Raw genomic sequence first — 27,144 nt, 5'->3', positions numbered from 1 at the left:
ATTAAGGGAATTAAATTTCTTTAATTAAAAACTAAAATGAGTCAATAATTTTAAGAATAAAACCAAACACACAAAGATTTTTAAGAAACATACGAAGAGGAGAAAAACACAAAAATGATCACTAAATATGACTGTGCTACCTGTAAATGCATCAGAAAAGCATTTTCCAACATTAATATCTGCTTAGGAAATTTCAAAATATATCAACTATTCACTAACTCTCTCATTTTGTAACTAATAGAGCACATAGATACTCCTGATACATATACATTTGACTTAAGACTGTCTCCCATGCCGAGGGCTGCTTGCTGTCCTGCAGCAGATGGAGAGGCCCTTCCTCCAGACACATTCCCAGTGGCTTTCTCTCCACAGCCTCCATGGAAACATCTTCATGGCACCACTATTTACTCTCGCATCATAAACAAAGGTGTTTCCCTAAACACGTAACTATTGGGATCCAAACTATTCTCCCAAACCCTATTTATACAACATGTAGTAGAACTAATGTGCACCAGAAATGGGATTTTCCTAATATTTTTCATCATAAGTGTGTAGTAGTTCAGCTACATTACAGGTTAAACAGGTCTTTAAAGAGAAGCCCAGAAACTTACCTATTTATAATACCATTTGTAAATGTTTTTCAGGGTAAAATGCATTTCAAATTCCAAAGCTCAGATTAAATATGAATTCTTAAAACATAACAATTTGTAAGTGGTGGCTACCTGTAAAAATACCGGCAGTAGCATAAGCAAGCTGACATTACTAGGCAAGAAGAGGAACTGGCTCTTAAGTCCTCAGCTTGTAGGGTCAGCAAAAGAACTGAAGTCTCATCAAGTCTAGTGTAGAGAAACTTAAAATAGTTCCTTGTCATCACATGTTTAGTGAAGGACAAGGGGGGAAAAAAAAGTCTCTTCAATTAACTTCAAAGAACATTTTGAAAAAGAAGACAATATGGGAGCAATTATTAGTTTTATTAGCAGGATCACAAAAGATTATGAAAACTCATCTTACTGGTCGACAGCTAATCAGAAGGTTGATGCAAGGATATTAAAAACAAGTTTGCTCTTCAAAATGTGGAAGTTAGGTACCCTTGAGGACAATGCCTTCCCTAGTCACTGGCTTTCCAAAACATAGGGAAATGAAAAAGCGGAAATGAAAGATTGAGTAATCAACCTAGTTTTGCTTTCAGGTCACTGCACCGACTAAACTAGGAAACAAACTTCCAAAAGCCTGCACAAATTCAAAAATTCATCAGAAAGGCATTAATTAAGTGCTTCCTTTCTATTTCCAATGTATTTTATGAGCATGAATGAACGAGCATGTGTAACACAGAATGTCTGGCTGGTACTGGTTCTAAAGGAGTAATACAGGCATAAGAACCATGAATAATAAAGCAGCATCCCCAGTAAAAAAGAAACCAAAAACTGAGCAGTGATTTATGACTTTCTGGAAGATAACCCTACACTACAACTTAAACAGGTAGCAGGTATGTAATCCTCTGCATTCACTCCCACCTGCACCTCATCAACTCCTTCAGGACTGAAGAGCTGTATCTCTCTCAAGGCACCATAGACTTTCAAACTCCTAGCTGTGTTATCTGGCCTCAGTCAAGTCCTCACCTTATCCTGTAATGCTCTTTCCCTCTACTCCCTCCACTGCAGCCTCAGTGGTCTTTTGTTCCACAAATATTCAAGCCCATTCTTGACTTAGGAACCTTGTCCTAGCTCTTCTAATTGAAAAGCTCTTCCTCTTGTCACAAGATAAATTCCTTCTTGTTACTTCCTCACAAAAGTGTTTCCCACATCTAAACACATCACCCTAACACTGATGTTATTTATTTTTAGATTTGTTTATACTCTCCTGCTCCCACAAGAATGTACAATCCATAGAGAAAGGACCTTGTCTGTGTTGGCTACCAATATATCCTGCACACTGAGAAAAATCCTGGCATTTAGTAGACACTCAGTGAATATATTGAATGTGTGGATAAATAATGGTCATTCCTGAGCACAGTGCTAAATGCAAACTGAAGTAGGAAAGCTCATGGACCTTTCAGTTTTGTGAGAGACCAAAAGCAAGGGAACACACAAATACTTAGATACTGTAACAAATGCTATTAAGGAAACAGTGTTATGATAGAGAACTGAGGAGAGGCTATTTTAACTAGGGTGGTTAGAGCAAAAATGAAAGTGTCTGAAATGAATTTGGAGAGGTAGGTGGGAGCTAGATCGTGTTAGGGAATGCTAACAAGTTTGAAGTTTATTATATATTTTAAAATTGCGAGATTTTAGGATTTTAAGCAGAGGAATGAAAGCTGATTTGTGTTTTTAAAAGTATCTTAGACTTCTAGTGAAGTTGGCTTGGAAGTTCACAAACTTCCAATCTTTGTCCAAAACATTATTGGACAAATACAAAAAATTTAAAAAGCATATCCCAAAGCATATACAAAATTAATATTTCTATGAACCAGAAAAAAAGAAAAGTATACTAAATCAATTAAGTCAAATATCAGCCCCCCCCCCCACGCATACATGTACACTACACTTAAATGGTTTTATGAATGAATCTTATCCCCTCTTCAAAAGACAAATAACCTCTAAGTCTACAAACTGTTTTATGAGGGCGGTATAGCCTTGATGACAAAATTGAAAAGGGACAGTACGTTTTAAAACACCACATGTTCATTTTGTGTGTGTGTGAGAGAGACTATTGATGCAAATATTCAACAGATACACTAAATAAAAAGTACAGAAAATCTTAATTCAACAGTATATGAAAAGAAAAATATATTAATGAGAAACTGAGGTTTTCTCTATGAATGCAAAGATAACCATTAGAAAAAAACGTATCAGTTATTTGTTAATTCACCATACTATCAGAGTTAGAGTAAAAGAGCAAGTAATCTAGACACAAGGGAACTTTATGAGTGATGGAAAATGTTCTATGTCTAAACTGTGGTGATGGTTACATTGTTGTATGCATTTGTCAAAACTCAAACTGCACACTTAAAATTGATGTATTTTATTATATGTAAATTATACCTCAATAAAGTTGGCTAAACAAATTGATGATCCTAGTTGATACAAAGTATTCAATAAAATTAAACATTTTTCATAATTTTAAAACATTACCACTAATCACCACTACTATTCAATATTATACTAGAGATTCTAGTCAATGTAGTCTCTCTCTCTCTCTCTCTCTCACACACACACACACACACACACACACACACAAATGTGTAAAGTTAGAAAAAAGACAAATCCCATCATTACTTGCAAATGAATTACCTACATTTAAAGGAATCTAACTGAAACCAGATAAACCTCTAGAAATAGTTTTTTAAAAATCGACTGTGCCTGATGTCTATACAGTGGAATGGAAGAGAACAAGTTGAAATAGAAAGCCCTTCTAGAAAGCGTGTGTAGAAATCCTGGCTAGAATAATGGTGACCTAGACTAGAGGTGATAGTAATGAGATGAAGTAGATTAAAGTGAGATTATATTTCAAAGGCACAATTCGTAGAATTTACTGATGAACTGGATATGAGGGGCTCAGGAGAGGGAAAGCTCAAGGTTGACTTCTGGCTAAAGCTGTATGAACATGAAGGTGCCATTTTATCAGACAGAGGAAACTGGGAAAGGAACCAGTTAAAGGGCATGACAGAATCCTATTTTAAGTTCATCTCTTATTTCTTCCACTCAGACATTAGTTTTTTATGTGGAGAATCTGTCTGCTTTACCTTTGTCTGTATTTCCTAAAGTTCCTAACTTAACTATGCCAAATCAACGTTATACACACTATGTACAGTTTGGTCCTCTGTATCTATGGATTCTACATCCATGGATTCAACCAGTGGACTGAAAATATTTGAGAGAAAAAAAAAAAGCTACGTTGTTGCTGACATGTATGATATAGTTAGGCCTATGATGGTTGCGTCTGTACTGAGCTTTGTTTCTCATCATTACTCCCTAAACAATACAGTATAACAACTACTTACACAGAATTTACATTGTATTAGGTATAAATAATTTAAAAATAATTTAAATTATACAGGAAAATGTGAGTAGATTATATGCAAATACTATGCTATTTTATATAAAGGACTTAAGCATCTGTGGATTTTGATATCTGTGGGGGGACCTGGAACCAATCCCTGTCCCAGATACCGAGGGATGACTGTATTGTTCTGAAAACCAGACAACCTTCTTTAAAAGTGTCAGCTTTCAAAAACATTTGATATCACTTAATCTAATAAAAGAAACTTTCAAGAACTTCCAATAAATTTTCTCATGCAACTTATTTAGATTTTTAGGTTTCATATAAATTTTTGCTTTCCACATACCTCTTAAGCCATTTTAGTTAATTGCATATGATTTTACAAGATAGATGCATTATAAGCTATACAGTATTATAAGACACACCATTGTAAATGGGAAAAAATTTATAATAGGGTTATTATTTCATAGCATCTCCTTATCAAATACTGCTCAGGTATTTTAGTTACAGTTTATAGAGCCCCTTATTTCACATGATTCATAACACAATCTCAAATAACAGGACATTTCTGTAATATTTAGTGATAGAGTTGATATTCAAACCTAAAGCATCAGGTTCCATATCTAGAATTCGTCATAAAGATACTAATGCTTGAAGTGACTTGTCCAAGGATGTAGAGCTAATGAAACTGTAAGTTAATTTTGCTGTGCTTAAAGAACTCATGCTATTCTAAGCTTATAAACAATATGAAAATGTATAATGACAAAAACCTCCTCAAAATTTATCTAGAAGACAGATTCTGATTATTCCTTTGCTTACTTCTGAAGTCAGAATGATACAGAGATTTTTCTAATACTACATAACTGGAATAGTAGGAATAAAATCATGTAGACCTTCAAGGGATCATTAAAGCAAATTTGTTTTCCTTCCTAAGATAAAAAGGTCACCAAGTTCCTTTACAGGAGAATTAACTGTATCTAAAAAGTCATAATACTTGAGTATATTATGATACCACAAGTTTCAATTCTTATTTTTATGTTGCTCAAAACCAAAACAAGTATATTTCAACCACTGCATTTTGGCAACTATCCCTTTTTGGTGAACCATGACAATAAAGCATTAGGTCCTAGGTCAATTTTTATTTTAAACACAGTGAATGCTGTGATTTTTAGCAATTTCAGAGTATCTTTATGCTGTACTTACCCCTCTCAGTTTATTTCATTAGCTTGGGAAATTTGGGGAGAGCAGGGGGACCTATTAGGAAGTAGTTTGGAATTCAACAAAGGTAAAGTACTCAAAACCATGAATAGAAAACCATGAATATAAATATCCCTTACAAATAAATCGAGGTCTTAACCATTCTTCTAATAGCTCAGAAACAGTATTTTAGAGTATCAAAAGTAAGTCCCAAAAGGTTTCTTAGGAAAATTGTTGTAAGTTTTTAAATGTGAGAATAGAGCCATTTAAAAATATTTATGAACCACATTTTGAGCAATGCCAGTTCTGTTTCTAGATTTACAGAACTTTGTATCAATTTGATACCTCTGTTTTAGAGGATGGATTTAAATGGAAACAGAAGTGAATTGAAAGGCATAACAAGTGTGTATATCTCTCTTTAAGTTCAACATTGTATTTTTAGTGGATTTCATTTGGTAAAGGATGAAAAAAGCCAGCGAAGGTCACGACACTGGGAGTAACACCATGAGCACTCAATAGTGTAACTCTGGCTGCGATGCAAAGAATAGACAGTGTAATAGCAGTTAGAGGTGGGAGAGAAACATAACAGAAGTTGGAGACTGGAAAGGTGTTATAATAGACTAGGTCAGGAGAAAGCTCCTGATTCCTGGGCCCTACTCCTAGGGATTCTAGTCAGTAGATTTAGAGCAAGTTCCCATGATCCTTAGTGAAGAGCTAAACATGGATGACTGGGAGTGAATTACAGCACCAAAGAGAAGACATCCTTGATACTGACACCTTTAAGAGTATCAGGAACCCATAAAAATTACAAGCTGATGCTGCATTTTTACCACAAAGAAATAGACTCACCTGGATCAGGGTCATATTTTAGGTCCAATGGGTGTACAACAGGGTGGTATTCCTTCTAAATATAATATAAATTAAAACAGATTTAATTTCACCGCTTAATGACTCATATAAACATTTTCTTCAGCTAATGTAAGCAAATACACTATTAGTCAGTAGTATTATTCTTTTGAAAACAAAAACAAAACACAAAAATTAAATCATGCAATCTTAGGGAAAGGGGAGGAAAAGAAAAGATTAATCTAAGTCTGCACTATACCTTTTATAGTATTGCCACCTACTGCATGCACTAAGAAACTGCACCGTCAAAAATCTTAAGGAAAGCAATCAAGCATATTAAAGGGACAGAGACTAAATCCTGTGTCTCAAGTACTAGGTAGTCTCCAAATTATGAATAAACTGTTTTTCAAAAGTTCATTTTAAGACGTGTTTGGAACTGAGAACTCATATTCCCACAGAAACTCTGTTTTAGAAAGTGGCTGCCACTGCTAAGTCAGCACATTAAAGTCTACGTATCCTGTGACACACTGGGACTATAGTAGCAGAGTTATAAGAACAGGATCCACAATTCAGGCAAAAAGAAAGAGGAAAAGGTTCCTTCTTACTCCTGTCCAAAGTAGCAAGAGACAAAAAGGTTTTTTAAAAAGCTGTCTTGGAGGGACTGGGGGTGGTGGTGGTAGAAGGATTGAGCAAGAGAGAGGGAGAGGGGGAAAAGCTGTTTTTAGTACCTTCACCCCATCCATCTGCATCACTTTTTAAACTTCCACAGCAGTGCCCCACCTAGGCATGCCAACCTTCTTTCTTTTATGCAATACTGATTACTAGGTTTTCTTCAGGGAGGGAGGGATAGTTAACAGGAAGGGAGACACTAAAATATAAACACATTTTGAATGTCTTTCATAAGAAAATTTTAAAAAGGGGGTAGGGAAATGAAATAGGGTATTTCTCTGAAGAATAAGTGCTACAGAAGAAAATAAGAAAAATTCTGCTCATAAGTATTTTTTCTCAGAATGACTAAAATATTTTAGATAAAGTACCTGCTTTTACTGTCTAAAACAATTCCTGAAAGGAAAGCAATCAAAGATTTATATGTAAAGTATGCTCATTTCAAAAACTAAGAACAGTATATCACAATGTAAAACAACATGTATTTCTAGCTGCAGAGGCAAAGCCACTCCCAGCACACCTACTCTCGACCCATCATGATTTGGGGAGCTAAACAAATTACACACAACTCATAAAGCAAATTTCAGTATTATGAACAGGTACTCAGTCTTCACCATGAATTTAACTGAAGCATCTTCCAAAATATATAATCGTTTATAAATAATCATATACAAATAACAAAGAAAGAAAGAAAAGCCTTAAAAAATAAATCTTTTTTTTTCTTCCTGGCCTCAGGATTATAAAGCCATTGTCAGTCCTCCATCTTCAAAGTCTATGTTAGTATGTGAGAACAGGAAAAAATCTTCAAGAGACAAACAGTAGTAATTGAGGCCGGAAAAATGAAAAAACAAACAAACAAACAAACAAACCCCAAAATGCCATTTATCTCTACATGGATCTTATACATTAATTTTTTCATTGTAGTAAAACAGACATAAGCTTTACTATTTTGAAGGTAAATCATCTTACCAGAATTTCTTGTTTTGCTTTTATAATTTTTATGACACATTCAAGGATCTTTCTGGGATACTGCTTACGTTTTGTGGCTAAATCTACTATGACTTCATCAAACTGATCTTCAAGTTCTTTGATATCAGAATCTATTTCAAGAGAAAAAAAATATTTTAAAAATTCCTTAAAACACACTGTTTATATTCTACATAGAAATGTAATGTAAATAAACTAAATTTAGAAAATACAAAATAATTAAGGAAACCAATTATGACAAATTAATGGATGCCCTCACTTTGGTGATTGATCCATGCACTGAACAAATGATTAATCAGAGAAATACAAAGATGAATATACATGACCCCTGCTTTCTAAGATAGCTCACGGTTCACCGGAAGAAGCAGACAGATAACTGCAAAGCAACCTGATAAATGCAACAGAGGTCTGAACAAAATGCTACCAGGATATAGAACAATGGAACACTAACTCTGCCTATGGAATTTAAGACTTTAAAAAGAAAGTCTTAACATTTGAGCTGGGCCTTGGAATGTAAGTGTAAATCCACTGGATAAAAAGAGGTAAGAAAAAATAATAGGGGAAGGATTTCAGGCAGAGGAAACAGTATCTGCAAGATCACAGAGTCTTTGGGAAACAGAAAAAGTTCTAAATGGCTGGAGGATGAAGTATAAGGAAAGAAGGGTGATAAAAGGACTAGACTGTAAAGGGAATTTAATGTTAGGGACACTAAGAAGTTGACTTTTTTATGTGATGAACCAAAGGTGTGACAGTAGCAGTGAGTGGAGTAGCTAGATATGAAATAGGCACAACTGGATAAATAGTAGGAAAAAGTAAAAGATACAGTGACTTTATTTAGCGTCGTCCCATGCACCAAGAGGGTGCCAGCTGATTCCAGGTCAGGGCACACTCCTGGGTTTCGGGCTCGTTCCCCAGTAGTGGGCGTGCAGGAGGCAGTTGATTGATGTTTCTCTCTCTCCCTCTCCCTCTAAAATCAATAAAAACATGTTTAAAAAAAAATGCTAAAGAGGCCCTGGCTAGGTAGTTCAGTTGGTTAAAGCACAGTCTTGATATGCCAAGGTTGTGGGTTTGATTTCAGGTCAGGACACATACAAGCAACCAATGAATGCATAAATGGGTGGAAGAACAAACTGGTGTTTCTCTCTCTCCCTTCCTCTCTCTCTAAAATCAATAAACTAAAAAAAAAAAAATTTAAATACTAAAGAGCTTAACTGGTCCGATAGCATGTGTTCTGCTGTGTCAAAGTCTATGCTAGAAATGGATCTATTTAGAGTATAAGCTTCATTAGGGAGAAGTATGATATATATTTTTTGGAAACATTTTGAGACATTGCTGATACATATCAGCATATATTTACATATTGGGTAAAGATAACTGAGGTACATTGGATATGACCTTTCATTTATGTAACAAATATTAAGCCCAACTAAATTACTTCTTTTAAAAAGTCAGTTCTTACTTTGAAAAGTCACTTAAATGAGCAGCCCTCCCTAAATTTTAATTTATCCATTTGATAAGTTCAACCACTAACCTGAAAGAGTGTGCTATTTCACAATCAGTTTGGGGGGGGGGGAGGGGGATCAAGTCTCCCAGCTAAATCTCCTATGTCAGAAGGAAAGTGGTTTCTTGGGGCCACCTAATGCTAAAGCTATAAAAGTGAAATGTATAAACAATTTGAGCAGGGAAGACTTAGTCATTAATTTAACAAATATTTAGTGGGTGCCTAGTATGTGTCAAGCTAAGTGTTGAAAACACAGTGATGAGAAAAAATATATAGTTCCTGCTCTCAAGGAACTTACATTTTAATTTTTAAATGTGTCTGGTCAATCATCCTAAAATCAAGTCCATTCAGGGTACTCAAGGGGCAGAGAGGAAGTTGGTTTCACTTATATGTATATTCGTATATTCGTTCATTCGTTCACTCATTTGTACAATGATCTCAGTGAATAAAACAGACAAAACCTCTGCCCTTGTGAGGCTTACTTATTGCCTCTCTGTACCAGGATCAGATATAAATCCTATTAATTCTACCTGCTGAACATCTCTTGCACCTTTTTCTTCTCTCCTTTCCCACTGTCATAAGGCAGGTCTGCATCATCTTTTGCTGTACTACCGCCATAACCTCCCTAAGGTCTGCCTGCTTTCAATTCTTCCCTTCTCCAATTCATTCCCACAGAGCCAGCAGCTAGCCTGCCAAAACACAAATCTTTCATGTAAGTTCTACTTTAAAAACCGCCACTGGTTCCCCATTACCTACAAGATAAAGTACAAATGCTTTATCACATCCTACAGGGTTCTGTGATCTGGCCCCGTATTATCTTTCTGGCCATATCTGCCCTTAGTTTTCCCCAACTCACTTCTGACATTTTCAAACATAGTACTCCTTTGTGCCTTTGCACATGCTGTTTTCTTTACTTTAAATGTCCTTCCTACTTCCTGTCTAGCACAGTCTCATTTATTACATGCATTTAACAACCTACTCTGTTATGTCTATCACTTCCCAAAGAGTATGGTGATTCCTTTCCATTTCCTTCCATTAACGAGTTCCTAAATGGTAAGGACATGCCTTTGCATCTATTTCCCAGTATTTGGCATAGTGTATGGCATTTACCAAGTGCCCATGAAAAAAGGTACAAGTGTTATAACTATTTTCCTTCACAGTTATAAGGGGAAAAGGGAACAAAGAATATACATACTCCACCCAAGCTACCAACCTGCCAGGAAATATATGTGCTAATCTAGAAACTGATTAATCCTATTGCTAAAGGCCATCTGTACCAAACAATAAAGCAATTCCAAAGTGATCTCAGAGAAAAAGAGTTAGATAAAGACATAGTAATGGCTGTGTAGTTTGAAAATACTCCTAGGTGGTTCTGATGCACTCCCTCTCCCCCAATAATATCTGAGAAATCCAATGCTATTGTTTTTAATGTTTTAATATGTAGACCAGAAACTACAATTTGGTAACTTTGAAGAGATAACTACTATACCGTAATAATCCCAAGGATTAGACAGTGAAGTCTTCTGGGCGAAGTATTATCTCAATGTTGAGAAGAAAAATTATAACCACAGAGGGTTTATTTGATGGGTTTGGAATCAACTCAAGGGTATATGAATAATCAGAACAGTTAACAGTGGTATCAAGCTATACTGGTCAGATCTTTGTAATATCACTATGGGTACAGACAAAACACACTAGTCCTCTTGTCAGGAGAGAACTTTTTCCAGGATACTGCTAAAGAATTCTGCTTCTTTTCCCACACAGGTCATTATTTTTCTACTGAATTTTTTCCTTCCTACACTGAATATTTTCTTTCTACTAAAACTTTGATTTCTTTAGATATATCAATAACATTAGTTAGGGTACAATCAAGTCTGCTTTGGACCAGGAAAATATTGTCTTTTTAAGGAGGTTTCTCCAAATACTGATCTCATCCTTGATATGGTACTCTTATAGTTTAACTTCACAGTCCTAAGGGTACTTCAGTATCTACTCTAAGGATCACTTGTAAAAATACAACTTGATTCATAAGGTATTAATCATAGGAACTTTCTGGGCCTGTTTCTTCATCTGGGGATAGTTCCACAGTATTTTCCAATAAACTATTGACAAGGGTACTTTTGAAGATTAATCACATGGAAGTCTCATTGAGAATGCCAGACAGAAAATATAAAGATCAAGGTACCTACTATGTTGTTTACCTCAGATTAAAACTTAAATAGTCTTTTAGTTTTCTCTCCCCACACCTCATTAAAAAAATTTTAAAGAGAAATAACACTGAAAATGAGGATTAAAAATTAGCATTCAAAATAAAATAGCTACAGCCTGGCCGGGCGTGGCTCAGCAGTTGAGCATCAACCTAGGATCCAGGCGATCGGGGTTTGATTCCCGGTCAGGGTACATGCCCAGGTTGTGGGCTCAATCCCCAGTTGGGGGGCGTGCAGGAGGCAGCCAATCAATGACTCTCTCATCATTGATGTTTCTATCTCTGTCTCTCCCTCTCCTTTCCTCTCTCTGAAATCAATAAAGATATATTAAAAAAATAAATAAATAAAATAAAATAGCTACAAAAATAACTCAGAAATTAGTAACAGAAGAAAAAAGTTAAGTCACTTACCCCTGAAACAATCATCTGAAGCTTCTTGCCATGCCTGCCCATTTATACTGACATTCTCCTGCATAGCTGATTCAAAAGTCTGCAATAAATTCACAACAATCAGGTCACTAAAAATACCTTTAAGTACTGAATTTAAATATTTTGGCAACGTAATTTCAGATTTGTGAAAGTATAAAAAAAGTAGCAGACTAGTCTATTAGTATACTTATTTTCAATGAAGATTCCACCTCAATTAATTCTACCTACATTTTCGCTGGTAGCCATTATGCTACCTATGAGATAATTTGATCCACATTTTTAAAATGTTCTTTTAAACAAAAACATGTACTTCTTAAAAAATAATAAAAGCTAACAAATTTGGGCTCAGTTGAATCTCAAGAGTATAAGTACTAAATACGAAGTGAATATCATCGTCAACAAGAAGAAAAACATCTGAGCTTAAAGTGAAATTAATGTCTACTTTATAAAGGACTGTATTTTTTAGAGATGTATACTGAAGTATGTAGGATGAAATGACATGACATCAGGAATTTGCATGAAAATAAGTGTAACAAATTTTTGATAACTGTTAAATTTGGTGATGGACATATGGCTGTTCACTGTACTAGTCTATTTTTTTGTCTGTAAGGTTAAAAATGTTAATACATTAAAAAAATAAAACACTAAAGGAATTTGGTAGTACCACTAAAATTTTAAATGCACATTCCCTATTACCTAACAATTTCAATTCTAGCAATGTACCCTAAAGGGTTATTCTCATAAAAACATAAAGAGGATGTACTAGGAATGTTTGTTTTAGCCCTGTTTGAAATTATGAAATATTGAGGGGAAAATAACAAAATTTAAATTCAAAATTAGGAGAATGGTTAAATATTCAATATATCTATACCATGCAGTACTTAAAAAGAATGAAGTATGTGTGTACATAATATTGACAAATAAGCATATTTGGTGTGAAAAAAAAAAAAAGTGGGAGGAGCAGGTTGCTAATAATACATCAGCATGACACTATTAATGTTTAAAACAAAACAAAAAACCAGAGAGATGTAAAGCCATAAAGAAGGGTGTAGAAGGATTATACCCTCTAAGTATCCTCCAAAATAGTAAGTTATTTGCAAGAAAAAAAGAGGGATGGGGAAGGGAAATTGAAAGATTTTGCTTTATGCTATTTTTTACAATGAGGATGTATTTGGTACATTTTGTATAATTGAAAATAAGAATAAATTAAATAATGCATAATTATGATATAAAGTACATCTTTCACACTTTAAAATTTTATAAAGTAAAATATTTACTTTATAGGTGTTCGAGGATTATCTAAGAATACAAATTGTCTTTGTAGTACTGGCACAATTTTACATGTATATATTTTAGAAAATCTGATACTAGATTATGTGGTTTTAGATAGAGGTAAGCCAACATAATTAAAGCCTCTGCTTTTTATTTGCTCTCTTATTTAAAATAAAACACAAGTCAATTCCCTTGGCAGTTTACCTTAGCACTTCCTAGAGAGGGGCAAACTCTAAGATCATTGCACAATAAAAGTCTTCTCCCAAAAAGCTTATACTAAGAGTGTCTCTATGCTTCCCTTGCTTGCAAGGACCACTATGTATACAAAGCTGAAATACAGACGCACAACTCGGAGTGTTTCTTCATTCTTCTTCCACTTAACCTTTATTTTTATTTTTTTGCATTGTGGTCATTCATGCTCACAGGTGTGCTGCATTATAAGATTTTAAAATTTCTTTTCCCTATATATAAAGTGTGTGCTTCCTTATGACAGGCACCAATTCCTCAAATTGATGTACCTTTTCCCTCCAAAAAACTACCTTCTTCAAGGCTTTGCAAAATACTTGAGAAAGGAAGGGGAAATGTGTTATAAGGGCCAGGGTATGATCTTAGAGAAGTTAATGACCAAGACAAGCGTCCTTATCTACTTTTGACTTGTAGGGAAAATGTTTTCACTCTCTTTACAAGATATTCTAAAAACACGCAAAAGGAAAGACCAGAAGCTAGCCTGGAGACCGACTGACTTCCAGGATTCCCTTTCCTGGAGCAAGAACTCTTCCTAGAGTCTATGTCTGCACTCCAATAGGGCAGCCTCTCTCCACTGAGACTACTGAGGCCTTAAAATGTGGCTAGTCCGAAAGATGAGCTGTAAGTTTCAGACACCAGATCTGAAAAGCTTAGTACGAACAAAAGAGTGTACAATCTCTCGTTCGAAATTTTTTATTACAAATTAAAACGGCATCTTGGACATAACGGGTTAAGTAAAATATATTAAAATTAAAATCACTTATGTTTTCCTTACTTTGAATTTCAAGTTTCGTACACAGCTCGCCTCGTACTTCTCTACTGACTATCGCTGGTCTATGTGATTAATAATACCTGGCGGCCACCACACCTGTTTCGTTCCCTCGAGTTTCACGGGGGGGGGGGGGGGGTGAGGGGGGAGGCACCGCTAGCTCGGCCGAAGCCTGGCGCAGGCCCTTGAGCCCTGAAACCCGGGGTAAGAGGGTGATAAAACAAAGTGCTGGCTACTGGGCCCGTACCCACTGCGCGTCTCGCAGCGCAGGCTCCCGAATCTCCTCCGGCAGCGCGTCGCCGAGCTGTCGCACGAAGCGGCCGCACTCTTCCACTAGTTCCGTCACGGCCTGCTTCGAGGTGCAGCGCACGCGGAAGTCCTCACGGGAGGTGGCGGGGACCGAGGTCCGGTCTTCTGTCCCGGCCACTCGCTCCGTATCCCGCGGAGGGAAAACGCCCACCGACTCGAGAGCCCCCGCCATTTTCCCGGTTTAAACTGGGGGCGGGAACTCTGGGAGCGGAAGCGAGCTCCACCGCAGGGAGGTCCGCCGTGCGGCCGGAAACTGCGTCCGCCGCCGCAGCAGGGTTCCGGCTGAGGCTCTGCTGGCTGAGTCGCCGCGGGCGAGACGCGCGGGGCTGTGCGGGCGGCGGTGATGGGAACCGCGGGCGCAGGGCTGGTGGACTGCCACTGCCACCTCTCCGCCCCAGACTTCGACCGCGTAAGTGAGGGCGAGGCCGGGCAGTGGGAGCGGGGAGACCCCCGCCCTTTGCCTGGGTTACCTTCGCTCTCCTCTCTCAGGACGGAGCTCTCGAGCCACCCCGGCTGGTCTGTGGCCGGCGCTTCTGGCTCGAACCGCAGTCATGCTGATTTTCCTTTCCGACCCTGAACAGCCTGAGCTCTGTGTTTCCACTTGCATTTGCTGTCGCTGGAGCTCTTCCCCTACCTCCGCTGGGCCCGGCTGAGAACCCACTTTCCCCGAAACTCGGGCTCGCGCCGGAGCGAACCCGAAAGAGCAGCGCGCACGCGGGGGGCGTGACCGAGCGCGTCACGCGCCGCCTGGGAACCGGGGGCTCGGAGCGGAGGGGGGGGCGGAGTCTGCTGGGGGCGGGGCAGCCGAACCCGCGGCGGGCGTCCCGCCGGGAGGAGTTGGCACCTCCAGCTGCCAAAACGCTGGGCGGAGCCTGGTGAGCTAGAGAGAGAGGCCTGATGCGAGACGGAGGTGGTTTGCAGGGGACAGGCGAGGTCGGTCGGTCTGGAGTTTGAATTTAATTTACAACAACAGTGCGAATCTAGTAAAGGGTGTGTGTTTTTTGGGGGGGAGGTCTTTGTTTTTAAAAGGGTGACAAGATCTGATAGACAAACTATTTTGCTGATGTATGGCAAACGGATAGAGGAGAGCGAGGGTGGAAGCTAGAAGACCAATTTGGAGGCTTTTGCAGTATGTAGGCAGGGGATGATGGTGGTTGCAGGGGAGCTTGAGAGAAGCAGATGGGCTCAAGGTATTATTTTAGAGATGGGATCTAGAGTGTATGCTGGGGAATTGGATGTGGAGCGGGAGGGAAAGGGAGGACTTGATGCAGGAGGGAGATGGTGGTGCCCGCTACAGAGATGAGGGAAGACGGGTTGGGGAGGGGAGGCAAAAGGAATAGGTTTGTCGGGGAGAAAATAGAGTTGTCTTTGGTACGGGTTGAAGCCTAAGATCCGCCCGAGTGGAGATGTAGTGTAGTCATTCTTAAATGTGAATCTTGGGTTTTGGAAAGAATGGTGGGCTGGAGATAACAACTGGGGACTCATTAGCATAATAATGATATTTAAACCCTTGGATGAGATCACTTAAGGTGAGTACAGAGAAGAGGAGCTTAGGGTCCTGAAATCAGATGGAGGAGAAGGAGCCAGTCCAGGAGGCTGAAAAGTAGCAGCCAGTAAGAGAGTGGTGTTTGCAGGGGAGTGGTGTTGCAGAAGCCAAGAGTGGAAAGTGTTTCAGGAAAGGAGGAGTGGACAAGTGAGGAGTTCCTAAATGCTGCTGAGGGGTAGAGTAAGAGGAGAGAGAAGTGCCCTTCACATTTGACAGTAATGGTTTCTGTCTTAGTGGAGTGGAAACAGACAAGAAAGAGAGGAAGCAGAAGGTGGGTCAGTGCAGGTTCTTCACATTCCACCACACTGTTCCTTGCCATCATTGTCATTCTTTATGGTACCTGACGTACACAGCCAAAGAGCAGTTACTGATTCATCTAAAATAATTGTGATAACTTATGCTTATTTTAGGATCTCGATGATGTGTTGGAGAAAGCCAAGAAAGTAAGTCAATATCTATAATTGCCCTTTTTTGTATGTTTTCCTACTAATGTCAAGATAGGACAACTTGAAATTTAGATACGTTATGTTGATGCTTCAGTAAAAATAAGTTGCATTTATTAAGTGTTTACTGTGTAACAGGTACTGACCTAAGCCCTTTCTGTATATTATTTCATTTAATGTTTCACAACACCTTCTGAGGAAGTTGCTATTTTTTAGCCAACCATTGCCCATTTTACAGATGAGGAAACTAAGTCCTAGAGACTATCTTGTCCAAAGACACACTGCTAGTAAAATGATGCAGATAAGAGAGTCTGAATCTAAAACATCTTCCCCCAGCCATCATTCTTACCAGCAATATGGAACAGATTAGTCCATCTGTTAATTCTAAAACTAACATTGTTCTGGAAATCTTGGAGAAACTATAAAAATTTTCTGAAACATTTTGATTTGTTTGGGAAAAGAATTAATTTTTGGAAGTGTTTATGAAATTCATTGTAACTAGCATTTCACAGTCTTCCCCCAAAGTGTTAGTCAGAAATAGCTGCTAGTATATTTTTATATACAGCCATCTTTCACTACGACATTAATTAGGGGTGTGGGCTTTGGAGTTACACAGGCCTAATGATCTTGGGCAAATTATTTGACTCCATCCAAAATCCTGTCTCTTGATCTATACAATGGATTATAACAATGCCACTTTATAAGGTGGTGTAGATTTTATTTATGTTCATTGAACATTGTACCTGAAACATAGTCAGTACTCAGTGATAGCCATTATGATTATACTAATGGAATATGGATGAGCAAGAAGCACAGAAAACTTTATAATTTTATTTAATTATATTGGATATATATAGCTTGAGACTCTGCTCTATTCTTTTTTGTTTCAGGCCAATGTTATGGCTCTTGTGGTGGTCGCTGAACATTCAGGAGAATTTGAAAAGATTATGCAGCTTTCAGAAAGGTGCTACTTCTCATTAAGAACTTAAAGAGTTGCTAATAAGGATGCAGTTATGACGTCATGTTTATAATATCAACTATTACCCATTTTTAAAGAGAATGAGAAAACTATTAATATAGCCCTAAAAAATTCTTTCCTACTTTTTGTTTAGAGTAACATTGTCTACTAGTCTAATGTTCTGCTTTCTTAATTAATTCTACACTTTTAGGTATAACGGATTTATCCTGCCATGCTTGGGTGTTCATCCAGTTCAGGGACTTTCACCCGAAGACCAAAGAAGTGTCACATTAAAGGTAACAGATAAACAAGAACCATAAAACATGATAATACCTTTGACCCAGTGGTCCTCCTCTCTCTGATTTATAGTGTAAGGCAATAATCTAAAAGAAGGAAATGCTACCTTCTTTCCCAGAACTGTTTGTTGTAGAATTATTTGTAATACAGAAAAAGGGGGAACAGCCTAGGAGTTCAGAAATAAAGGAATAATTAGCTTGTAGAGTGTTAAATATAATGCATTTATTAAAAATGAGGACTATAAGGTTTATGTAGCAACATGGCATGTGTTTGCAGTATAATATAGGGAGAAATGCAGGATACCTATAGTTTATTCACTCTGAGTGACATCATGTAAAGATACATCCTATAAGGAAAAGACTACAGAGAAAAACAGAAATGATAGTAGCTGTGATGATCTTGTATAATTACAGGTGATTTGTTTTTCCTTTTTTTGTTGTTTTTTTAATCATATTGTTGTACTGATTTGGCAAAAAAGCGATAAAGTATCCAGAGAAAGAAAGATACAAATGCATGCGTAGATGCAGTACTGTAAGGGAACAGATGAGTTCAAGTACACAGTATCTTCTTTGAACGTTGAACCATCTCTATAGGAGTGTTCTTGATCTATTAAAGTGCATGGCTTTCATACCCTCTCTAAAAAAGATCCTACCCACGAGATCTCACTGATTCACAGGAGCCAATGTGTCTTACATTTCAGACTTGTCTCCTGATTCAGCATCAGGGAGATGCAGTTTCTTGAGTGTTTTGTTACATAATAGGATCAATAGCCTTGTTTTGAAGAAGTGAAGACTTTGTATTACCTCTGAATAAATTAAGATATGAGGTCTATCATTTTTTGTAATAATGAATCTGTATTCCTATATTTGAATACCCCCATGTAGCTCTTTCTCAGAGCATAATTGTAAAATCTCCTATTCCTCAACCACCTGTTTTACCTCCCTTTTAAAATTCTCTCTTGTTCTGATTAATCTCAATATGCAATTTACATGTCCTGTAACTACAATCTTCAAAGTACTTTAAAAGAAGCAAATTTTCCACATATTTGCCATTCCCTTGCCTTACAAGGAAAACCTCACAGGGCAAATTCTCTAAGTGAAGTAGTAATATCATGGAAACTAATGGTACACAGTTACTTCAATAGTTGGTAAATGAGCATATATATGATATTTAGTGTTTATATTGTTGAACCTTTAGGACAAAAGTAGGCTAAACAAGATTATGAAGACAAAAGAAATCAGTGAAAAGAGTACAAAGGATGTATAGGATTATCACTGTTACAACCTCACAAACCATTGGTACCCTAAGAGGAGAACATAACATAATACACTCCCAAAAACTCACTTAAAAAGGTGCCCGCCTGGTGGCTTTCTTCTCTCTTGCTCATCTGTTCCAGGAAATCAAATCAGTCCTCCTAAATGCCAGGAAATGCCTCCTAAACAGAAGGAAGTGTTTAAGTGTTAATTTTTATAAAAGTTATCTTCTTGTGACTTGAATGGATGTGGGGATGTTACTACTCAAATTTCCAGATAGAAGTGCTTGCCATTCTAGAAGGATTACTAGTCCTAGTTCCTCAAATGGTTAAAGGAATAGACTAAATGTAAAGCACCCCGTACAGCATAGTGCCTGGCATTTAATAGGTGTTTATAAAATATTTCAGTTTCCTTCTCCTTCTATTTTAACAAATACACTTTTTTTTCTCCCCCAGGATTTAGATGTAGCTTTGCCCATAATCGAGAATTATAAGGATCGATTGTTGGCGATTGGAGAGGTAAACACCTATGAGCTGATCAAATGGCTTCTAATTCAGACTTTTATTTGAGATATGAAAAGAATCCTTAATTCTATATTGATGATTATAACTGACTTGGATAATTATGCTCACCCCATTCAGCTGATTATTGATGATAATTTATCAATACTTCCTAAATAAGCAAAAGAGCTTGGGGGTGAAACAATAAAAAGCCTCATTATAGGCTTATGTTAATACTTTATTAGCATTTCTATATTCTATGCTCTTTTTTCTTTGCTTAAATATGGGTCATCTCTCTAGTCAGTCAAAGTAGCATATACAAACACACTTTGAATAGGCTAGAGTGTAATTAAAGAACAATTTTATTAAAAAGTTGACAGTTGTAAAACATTTTTATTACTTGGTAATAAATTCCACTTCTAATTAAGGATAAAATATAAGAACAACAGTTAAATTCAGAATATAGATTATAACATGCATGCCAAAAATAGTACCAAGGGAAGCAATCATTTATAATATTTAATGTCTGAAGTGATGACTACATGCAGCTGTTGGGCACTTGAAATGTGACTGGTCCAGACTGAGATGTGCTCTAAGTATAAAACACTCAGAGGATTTCAGTCTTAGCACCCCAAAGAAAGAATGTAAAATAACGCAATAACTTTTATATTGATTGTGTTGAAACAATAATGTATTACTATATAATAATAATGATGTGTTGAGTATATTGGATAAAATAAAGTATATCATTAAATTTAATTTCACCTGGTTCTTGTTAGTGTTTTTAATGTGGCTACTAGAAAATGCTAAGTTATATATGTGGCTTGCATGTATTGCTCCCATTATATTTCTCTTGGACATTGCTGCTCTATAGTATGACTTTTGGGGTTCATTAAACCATAAAAATGTAATTCTGTTTGACTTTTCTATTATAGGTGGGACTAGATTTCTCCCCCAGATTTGCCCGCACTGATGAACAGAAGGAAGAGCAGAGACAAGTCCTCATCAGACAGATCCAGTTAGCCAAAAGACTAAATTTGCCTTTGTAGGTTAATTAATCGTCTTTGTATATTAATAGTTATAGCGCAAATGAAATAATGATTCTTTTGAAGTGGAGCTCTATATTTCTTTTTCTCTTAATTACTTTAATAGAACAAAGGTAATATCACATTAAGTGCTTAAAAGGAATTTTTTGTTGTTAAACAGAAATGTTCACTCACGCTCAGCTGGAAGACCCACCATCAGCCTCTTAAATGAGCAAGGTATTTAGGTTCCTGAGACAAATGTGCCTAATGTTTAAGTCTGGTAATTCCAGTCCATATTCTCATACAACAGGCCATGTTTTAATATGATTCCTTAAACGGAAGGAAAATGGGTCAAGGGTGAAGGTGGAAATCACCTAAAGAGATTTTGCAAGTCAGCCCATTGCTTGCAAGGTTTTCAGTGCGATTGTGATACTTACCAGGCCAGGATAAAGCAAATGAAAAATTGAATTAAGTAATTTATATTCCTAACATAAAAACATAGCATTACTTTTCAAACCTTTTAAAGTGCCATCCATAGTAAGAAATATACTTTGATACTCAATATATATACATACATACTTTTTTTGGTATTAAGACAGACTCATTGTATACACATACAGAAAACTGACAAAAGTTTAAGGAGTATATCTATGTGTATGTGTGTAGAGTACACACTCATCAGTCTTGACCCACTAAATTGATTTCATAACTCACTTGTGGTTGTAACCCACTAATGGTCACACCTGCCATTCAAAAAAACTGTATCAAATAGGGAAGTAAATGTGATTGCCTACAACTAGAAAGCATTGTATTTCTCAGTGATAAGTACCAAACTCTATGGAATCACTGAGAGCATGATTTTTATGCAGGCTGAGCAGCCATTCTTTAAGAACTGGAGGCAATTTTATGAAACTAAATCTGACTAATTTGTGACCCATTTCCCCTTCCACTAGCATTCTTGCTAAGGACTATTTGACTGCTTAAAAACTTCCTGTTAGGAACAACAGTTTGACAGTTCACAAACTTCTGGAAAATGTTTGATGGTATAGGAAGATTAAATAATTGTTTAAAAATCTGTATTTCAATTGTATTTAATAATTTTATTCTGAGGATTAAGACTTTACTATATTTTATTCTACTGTTTGAATACTGTACAATTTATTCATCCTTTAGAAGCCATAGAACCTCATCTTTATATCATAGTGACCAAATTTCTGATCTTTGTTGTTCATTTGGATTAATGGGAAAAGCTTTCATTGAGGAAATAAATTGGAACTCTAATTTATCTTTCATTTTTGGGAGGTGCTGACAAAGTGCTGCTACACGCATTTGACGGTCGGCCATCTGTAGCCATGGAAGGAATAAAAGCTGGGTATTTCTTCTCAATTCCTCCTTCTATTGTAAGGAGTGGACAGGTAAGTTCTTTCATTATATTTTATATTATATATAAAATGTTACATATTTTATACATAATATATAGTTTATATATAATGCTTGTGATATTCTAGTTACATTACAAAAATTAATCTTAGGTTCCTACCTTATGTCAGTAATTATACTATCATGATTATATTAGATTTACAGTAAGTTTTGAAATCAGGTAGTATGAAAATTCCAATTAGCTCTTTATTTTCAAGATCATTTTGGCTATTCTAAGTCCCTTGCCTTTCCATCTATGTCAGAATCAGCTTGATTTCTACAAAAAAAAACTGGCTGGGATTTTTATTGGAATTACATTGAATCTATAGATCAATTTGGGGAAAATTGATGTGAAAACACTATAGCCCTTTAGATCTTTGATTTCTCTCATCTGTGTTTTATACTTTTCAACATACAAATCCTGCACATATTTAGTTAGATTTATCCCTTAGTAGTTAATATTTTTCACTCTATTTTAAATGATACTGGTTTTAAAATTTTAGATATCAATTACTCATTGCTAGTATATAGAAATACAATTGATTTTTTGTTGCTAATCCTCACCTGAGGCGAGAGAGACACATCGATTGGTTGCCTCCCAAATGTGAATGTGCCCTGACTGGGGCCGGGGATCGAACCTGCAACCCAGGTACGTCGTGCCCTTGACCAGGAATCAGACCTCTACCCTTTGGTGCACAGGCCGATGCTCTAACCACTGAGCAACACTGGCCAGGGCAACAACTTTATTCTTTTTGTTTTGAGTTAGCTTCGTGGATATCTATTTGTGTCAATAAATGTGGACCTATCTCATCTTTAAAATGATTGTATAATACGTCATAATGTGGATGGACCATAGTCTGTTTAAGCATCACCTTAAATAAAGGTCAGGTTGTCTCTGGTTTTTCACTGTCACAGCCAGTGCTTCTGTGAATACCTTTGTACGTCCACAGTGCATGGGCACACTTGTGCAGTTATTCTATTCCCCATAAATGGATTCACTGAGGAAAGGGTGTATATTTTTTAATTTTTGGTTGAACTGCTGCATTTTCTTAAAGAAGTTTATCCTAGCCTAGCTTTTGTCTACCAACAGTGCATGAGCTTACCTATTTCTGTGCTTTTGAAATTTTAATCTTAAAATAATTTATTATAATAATATTCTACTCTGCATCATGTGTCTCCCTCCCATTATTTTAAAAGTGCAATGGCAGCAAAAGAATTACATTTTTGGTATAAAACTAATTGAGTTCATTGCAATTCTTATAATCCAGACAGAAAATTATAAATAAGAAAATAAAATCATCTACCACCCAATCTAAAATGTGCATATGAACTTTGGATTTATAAACATAAAGCCTTGAGTGACAAAGTGAACAGTAGGAAGAAGCACTGAGTGTGGTGGAGAAACAACCGAAGTCTCTTCCTTAGGTCTTTCAGTGGGCTGGTGACATCAGGTGTCTGTCTGACTTTCTTGCTGGGTGTGCTGTTGGTTACTCCTCCTTGAGTCCCTGGAGTCTCTGAATAATTTTTGGCACTGAATGTTTCTATCTAAATCTGTTCATAATAGAATGATGAGAACATAGTGAACACTTAATAATTGAATATTAAAGCATGAATTTTAAGCTCTTGCAGAGTAGAATGCATTGGCATGTGGGTTTAAGGTTCCTTTTTTTCATCTTTATTACTCATGTTTTAAACTTACTAGCTCTCTCTTTTCTCTAAGAAGCAGAAACTTGTGAAACAGTTGCCTTTAACCTCAATTTGCTTGGAAACAGATTCGCCTGCCCTAGGACCAGAAAAACAGGTTAGCAGTTTTCTGATTTCTACATTATTTAGATTGTATTTTTCATTTGAGTTGTTTTCAATTTAGCTGTGTTTCTCATTACAGTGTAAATACAATGGAATCCTATTTTAATGCTAGATTGAGAGGCTGTATTAACCTAATTTCAGGCCTTTTCTAAATATAATTGTTATGCCCCAAAGAATATTATTTGATATGGGTCATGTCCTCATTTATGTAATAATGAGAGCCATACCAGTATAGCAGAAAGCTTGGTGTCGAGAGTCAGGAAGACCAGATTCAAATCCTGTCTGCTATGCATTAGCTGTGTGACTTTGGGCAAGTTATTAATGTCTCTGAAACTTTCTTCATTTATAAAATGTAGGTAAAATAATAAACACTTTAAAGTATTATAGTGAGAATTAAATGGACTAATTTATATGAAAGTGCCTAGCAGCATCTGGTATAAGATGCTCAATAAATATTTATTTTTCTTCTTCTAATTAGATTGTTATAATGAGGCTCTATTTCTTCTACTATAAGTACTGATGTAGTCATGGAATTATTTACGTGGTCTTTGCTATACTCTTTTTATGCTAGACCACAAAGAAATATATTTTAAATATTGCTACTATTTTAAATTACAATTTTTTGAAAGGAAGCCACAATATCTGCTTATTTGCTTTAGACAGTATCTATTTCAGTCCCTTCCCAATGTGCAGTTTATAAGGCACCCTAACTGCGCGTTGGATCTGTGTCCCCATGCCTACCAGATTCAGAGGTCTGACACTCAAGATTTAGAGATTTGGGAGTGGTAGTGATGTGATTGTTAATAAACAATGATTATTTGTGATTGCAATGTGAATTTTGTTCACTAATGTCTAATTAGTTGTGTATTTTTATGAATCAGCTCTTACAAGAATACAGAAGACAGAAGAGTGAGAAAACAGAACATCAGGGCTCCAGTGTTTTCATTTGTTTGGTTGGTTATAGGACAAAAAATAGAGCATCACGACTCCAGTGTTTCCATTTGTTTGGTTGGTTATAGGACAGAATGGCACAGAATTGCCTTCCTGATTGATGTAAAATAGAAAGGACCTAGCAATTTCTCCCTAAACAGAAATGAATTTCAAGTGCTGTTATAACTCAATTTTATGTTTGTATTCAGTTGGTTTGATAAAAAATGTGAGTTTCTGGCATAGTGCCTTGCACATAGTAGATACTCAGAAATGTTTATTGAATAAATGAATTTTTACCTGAATATGCTTTTTGTTAAGTAAAATGTGTTTTTCTAGAAAATTAGAAATCACAGAAAGTCATAAACAAGAAAACAACCACCTGCCACTGAAAGGTTACCCTGGCGTCAGATTGCACAAGTTTAAGCCCAGTCAGGCTACCTACCAGCTGTTTGGGATCCCTTCTTACCTATAAAAAGGGATGTTAATAATAGTAGTACTTATCTCATAGAGCTATTTTGAGGATAAATGAGAAATTCCATGAAAAGCTTAGAATAAAAACCTCTCCTCTAGTAAGCCCTAAATAAATGCAAATATGTCCTTTCAGACTTTTTATTTTCATATAGGTACACATATGCATTTTTCATAAAAATGAGGCTAGCCTGAACACATCGTCTCATAACTTACTCTTATGTGGAGAGCATCTGAAAATGTCAGTAAATATACTTTTTCCTTGTTATGTTTAATAACTGCATAATATTCCAGTGTGTGAATCTACCATAATATATTTAAGTTGATACTGTGATTTGGGTTGTTTTCAACACAGTATGATGTATGATGAGTGTTATTAGTTTATTTTTCTTAACCTTAATTATTCCTATTCCTCTGACCATTATCATCCTGAATAGATAGCTTAATAACAAGGTATTTCACCAAATCTAAATGCACAGTCTAAATGAATGTAGATGCACCACTGTTTTGTGACCATTAGAAAGAAAAAAAACACTGCCAGTTATACAATGACATGTCATTGAGTCTGAGTAAAATATGTATCAATTTCAGAGATGTTAAAATAGGGAAGAATGCGTCTTAAACTCAGTGAAGTACCAATACATAATCTATTTAGCCTTCCAGACACACAATGGCATTTCTTGAATCAAACTGTCATGTAGCCTGTGAGGTGCAGAGGCCAAGCAGTAGAGCAGTGACCTGTGCAAGCACTCAGGGAACAAACCAACGTCGTGCAGGTCGCCAAGTGTCCACTGTTTGTGGACTGCTAGATGCCGGACCTCAGTTGTTAATACCCCAGGGCTCTTTTCAAGAGCAACATAGACTTAACAGTCAGTGTCGTAGCTGTAACTTTTAAGCTCAAGTTCAAGTATTCCTCCCCAGCCTCACCGCTCCCCTCCATCCCTGCACCTCCCTATTAAAAAAAGAGCTCGTCAGCTGTTTTCACCAACTCATTTTCTTCTGTTTTATCTACAGTCTTCAAGGATTGCTTCTCTTGGCAGTCATGTTTGATTTAGTGTCTGCTTTGTTGTTTCAGGTACGGAATGAACCCCAAAATATTTCCATTTCAGCAGAATACATTGCCCAGGTGAAAGGAATCTCAGTGGAAGAAGTTATGGAAGTGACAACACAGAATGCATTGAAACTGTTCCCCAAGCTTCAGCACCTGCTCCAGAAATAGCTTCGAAACCAAATCAACTGCAGGGGGCAGCATTTGAGAAAAAGAAGTGCTCTGATCTGATTAATAGTGGGATCTGAAGAAACCATTTAATAGGGATAGAGAAGATTATAATTTTAGAGAAATATTTGTCATAGAAATAAAACTGGGCTTGGATCCTGAAACCCTGGGTTCTAATTCTGCCTTGCACTGCTTTTCAATTCACGCAGTCCTAGCAGGAGATTGAGAAATACTGCCACTTCTTACCTTGCCCGGTTAAACAGAACCACCACCTGAGCTGAAACCATTTCTTCTGGCAAGGGTCTGGCAAGGGTGGCTCCCACCGGTACGAAATAAGCGCTATGGGGGTGGCACGGAACAGGCGCAAGTTTCATCTTTTACCACCTGTCTTCCCATAGGATTTGTTTAGCGGAAGGAGAGCTTATTTCTTATACTATCAGAAATCATCTTTTTTCTGGGTTTGTAAAATTGAAATTTTATACTTTGAATTATGTCTTTTTAAGAGAAAAATGTACAAGGTTTTTATATTGAGCTTAGATTTTGATGTATGAGGCCAATGTTTATACAATCACCATTAAATACTAAGCTTCAAAGTTTAGTTAATAAACTGATTTTAAGTTTCTGTCTGAATTTTGTCACGTTTTAAATGTAAGTAGGTTTATTAAATAGTATCTGATGTTTTTTGCATGCAGTAAATTTTATATTTTTTAAGTTTTAAAAATCTTAGGGATAGGCCCTGGCCGGGTAGTTCAGTTGGTTAAGAGCATCATCCAGATAAGCCAAGATTGCTGGTTTGATCCCAGGTCAGCGCACATACAAGTAGCAACCAATAAATGCATAAATAAGTGGAAACAAA

General features: G+C 36.7%; 2 protein-coding genes across 4 annotated transcripts in view; one reads left to right on the top strand and one right to left on the bottom strand.

The window, feature by feature from the left end:
• NSL1 (NSL1 component of MIS12 kinetochore complex) overlaps positions 1 to 14,730 on the bottom strand; it is a 21,534-nt gene extending 6,804 nt beyond the window's left edge. Inside the window, exons 1-4 of the mRNA XM_016219216.2 lie at positions 14,366 to 14,730; positions 11,814 to 11,892; positions 7,678 to 7,808; positions 6,046 to 6,100 (exon numbers count right to left, since the gene is read on the bottom strand). Coding sequence (XP_016074702.2) covers positions 6,046 to 6,100; positions 7,678 to 7,808; positions 11,814 to 11,892; positions 14,366 to 14,599 — 499 coding nt within the window. The 5' untranslated portion in view covers positions 14,600 to 14,730. The remainder of the gene's footprint in view (positions 1 to 6,045; positions 6,101 to 7,677; positions 7,809 to 11,813; positions 11,893 to 14,365) is intronic.
• Positions 14,714 to 27,144, top strand: TATDN3 (TatD DNase domain containing 3). Of its 3 annotated transcripts, none has more exons than XM_016219217.2 (10): positions 14,719 to 14,836; positions 16,384 to 16,416; positions 17,307 to 17,380; positions 17,586 to 17,670; positions 19,380 to 19,442; positions 20,360 to 20,469; positions 20,631 to 20,686; positions 21,752 to 21,864; positions 23,589 to 23,669; positions 26,148 to 27,144. In XM_016219217.2, the coding sequence occupies exons 1-10, from the start codon at positions 14,771 to 14,773 to the stop codon at positions 26,289 to 26,291; spliced, it is 825 nt and encodes a 274-aa protein (XP_016074703.2). In that variant the 5' UTR covers positions 14,719 to 14,770; the 3' UTR covers positions 26,292 to 27,144. The 3 variants fall into 3 exon arrangements, with proteins under 3 accessions (XP_016074706.2, XP_016074703.2, XP_016074705.2); XM_016219219.2 differs by having other exon boundaries at positions 14,724 to 14,836; positions 23,592 to 23,669; XM_016219220.2 differs by lacking the exon at positions 19,380 to 19,442 and having other exon boundaries at positions 14,714 to 14,836.

This window comes from Miniopterus natalensis, chromosome 19 (assembly GCF_054644295.1).
Source record: "Miniopterus natalensis isolate mMinNat1 chromosome 19, mMinNat1.hap1, whole genome shotgun sequence".
Taxonomy (NCBI): domain Eukaryota; kingdom Metazoa; phylum Chordata; class Mammalia; order Chiroptera; family Miniopteridae; genus Miniopterus; species Miniopterus natalensis.
The sequence above is the reverse complement of the archived record's forward strand: the minus strand, read 5'-3'. Positions and strand labels throughout refer to the sequence as shown.

Excerpts from the sequence above, each read along its gene's own strand:
- TATDN3 (XM_016219217.2), top strand. The coding sequence starts at position 14,771 with ATGGGAACCGCGGGCGCAGGGCTGGTGGACTGCCACTGCCACCTCTCC. Across the intron at positions 17,381-17,585 it reads ATTATGCAGCTTTCAGAAAG|GTATAACGGATTTATCCTGC; the intron begins GTGCTACTTCTC and ends CTACACTTTTAG. Across the intron at positions 21,865-23,588 it reads CTATTGTAAGGAGTGGACAG|AAGCAGAAACTTGTGAAACA; the intron begins GTAAGTTCTTTC and ends CTTTTCTCTAAG.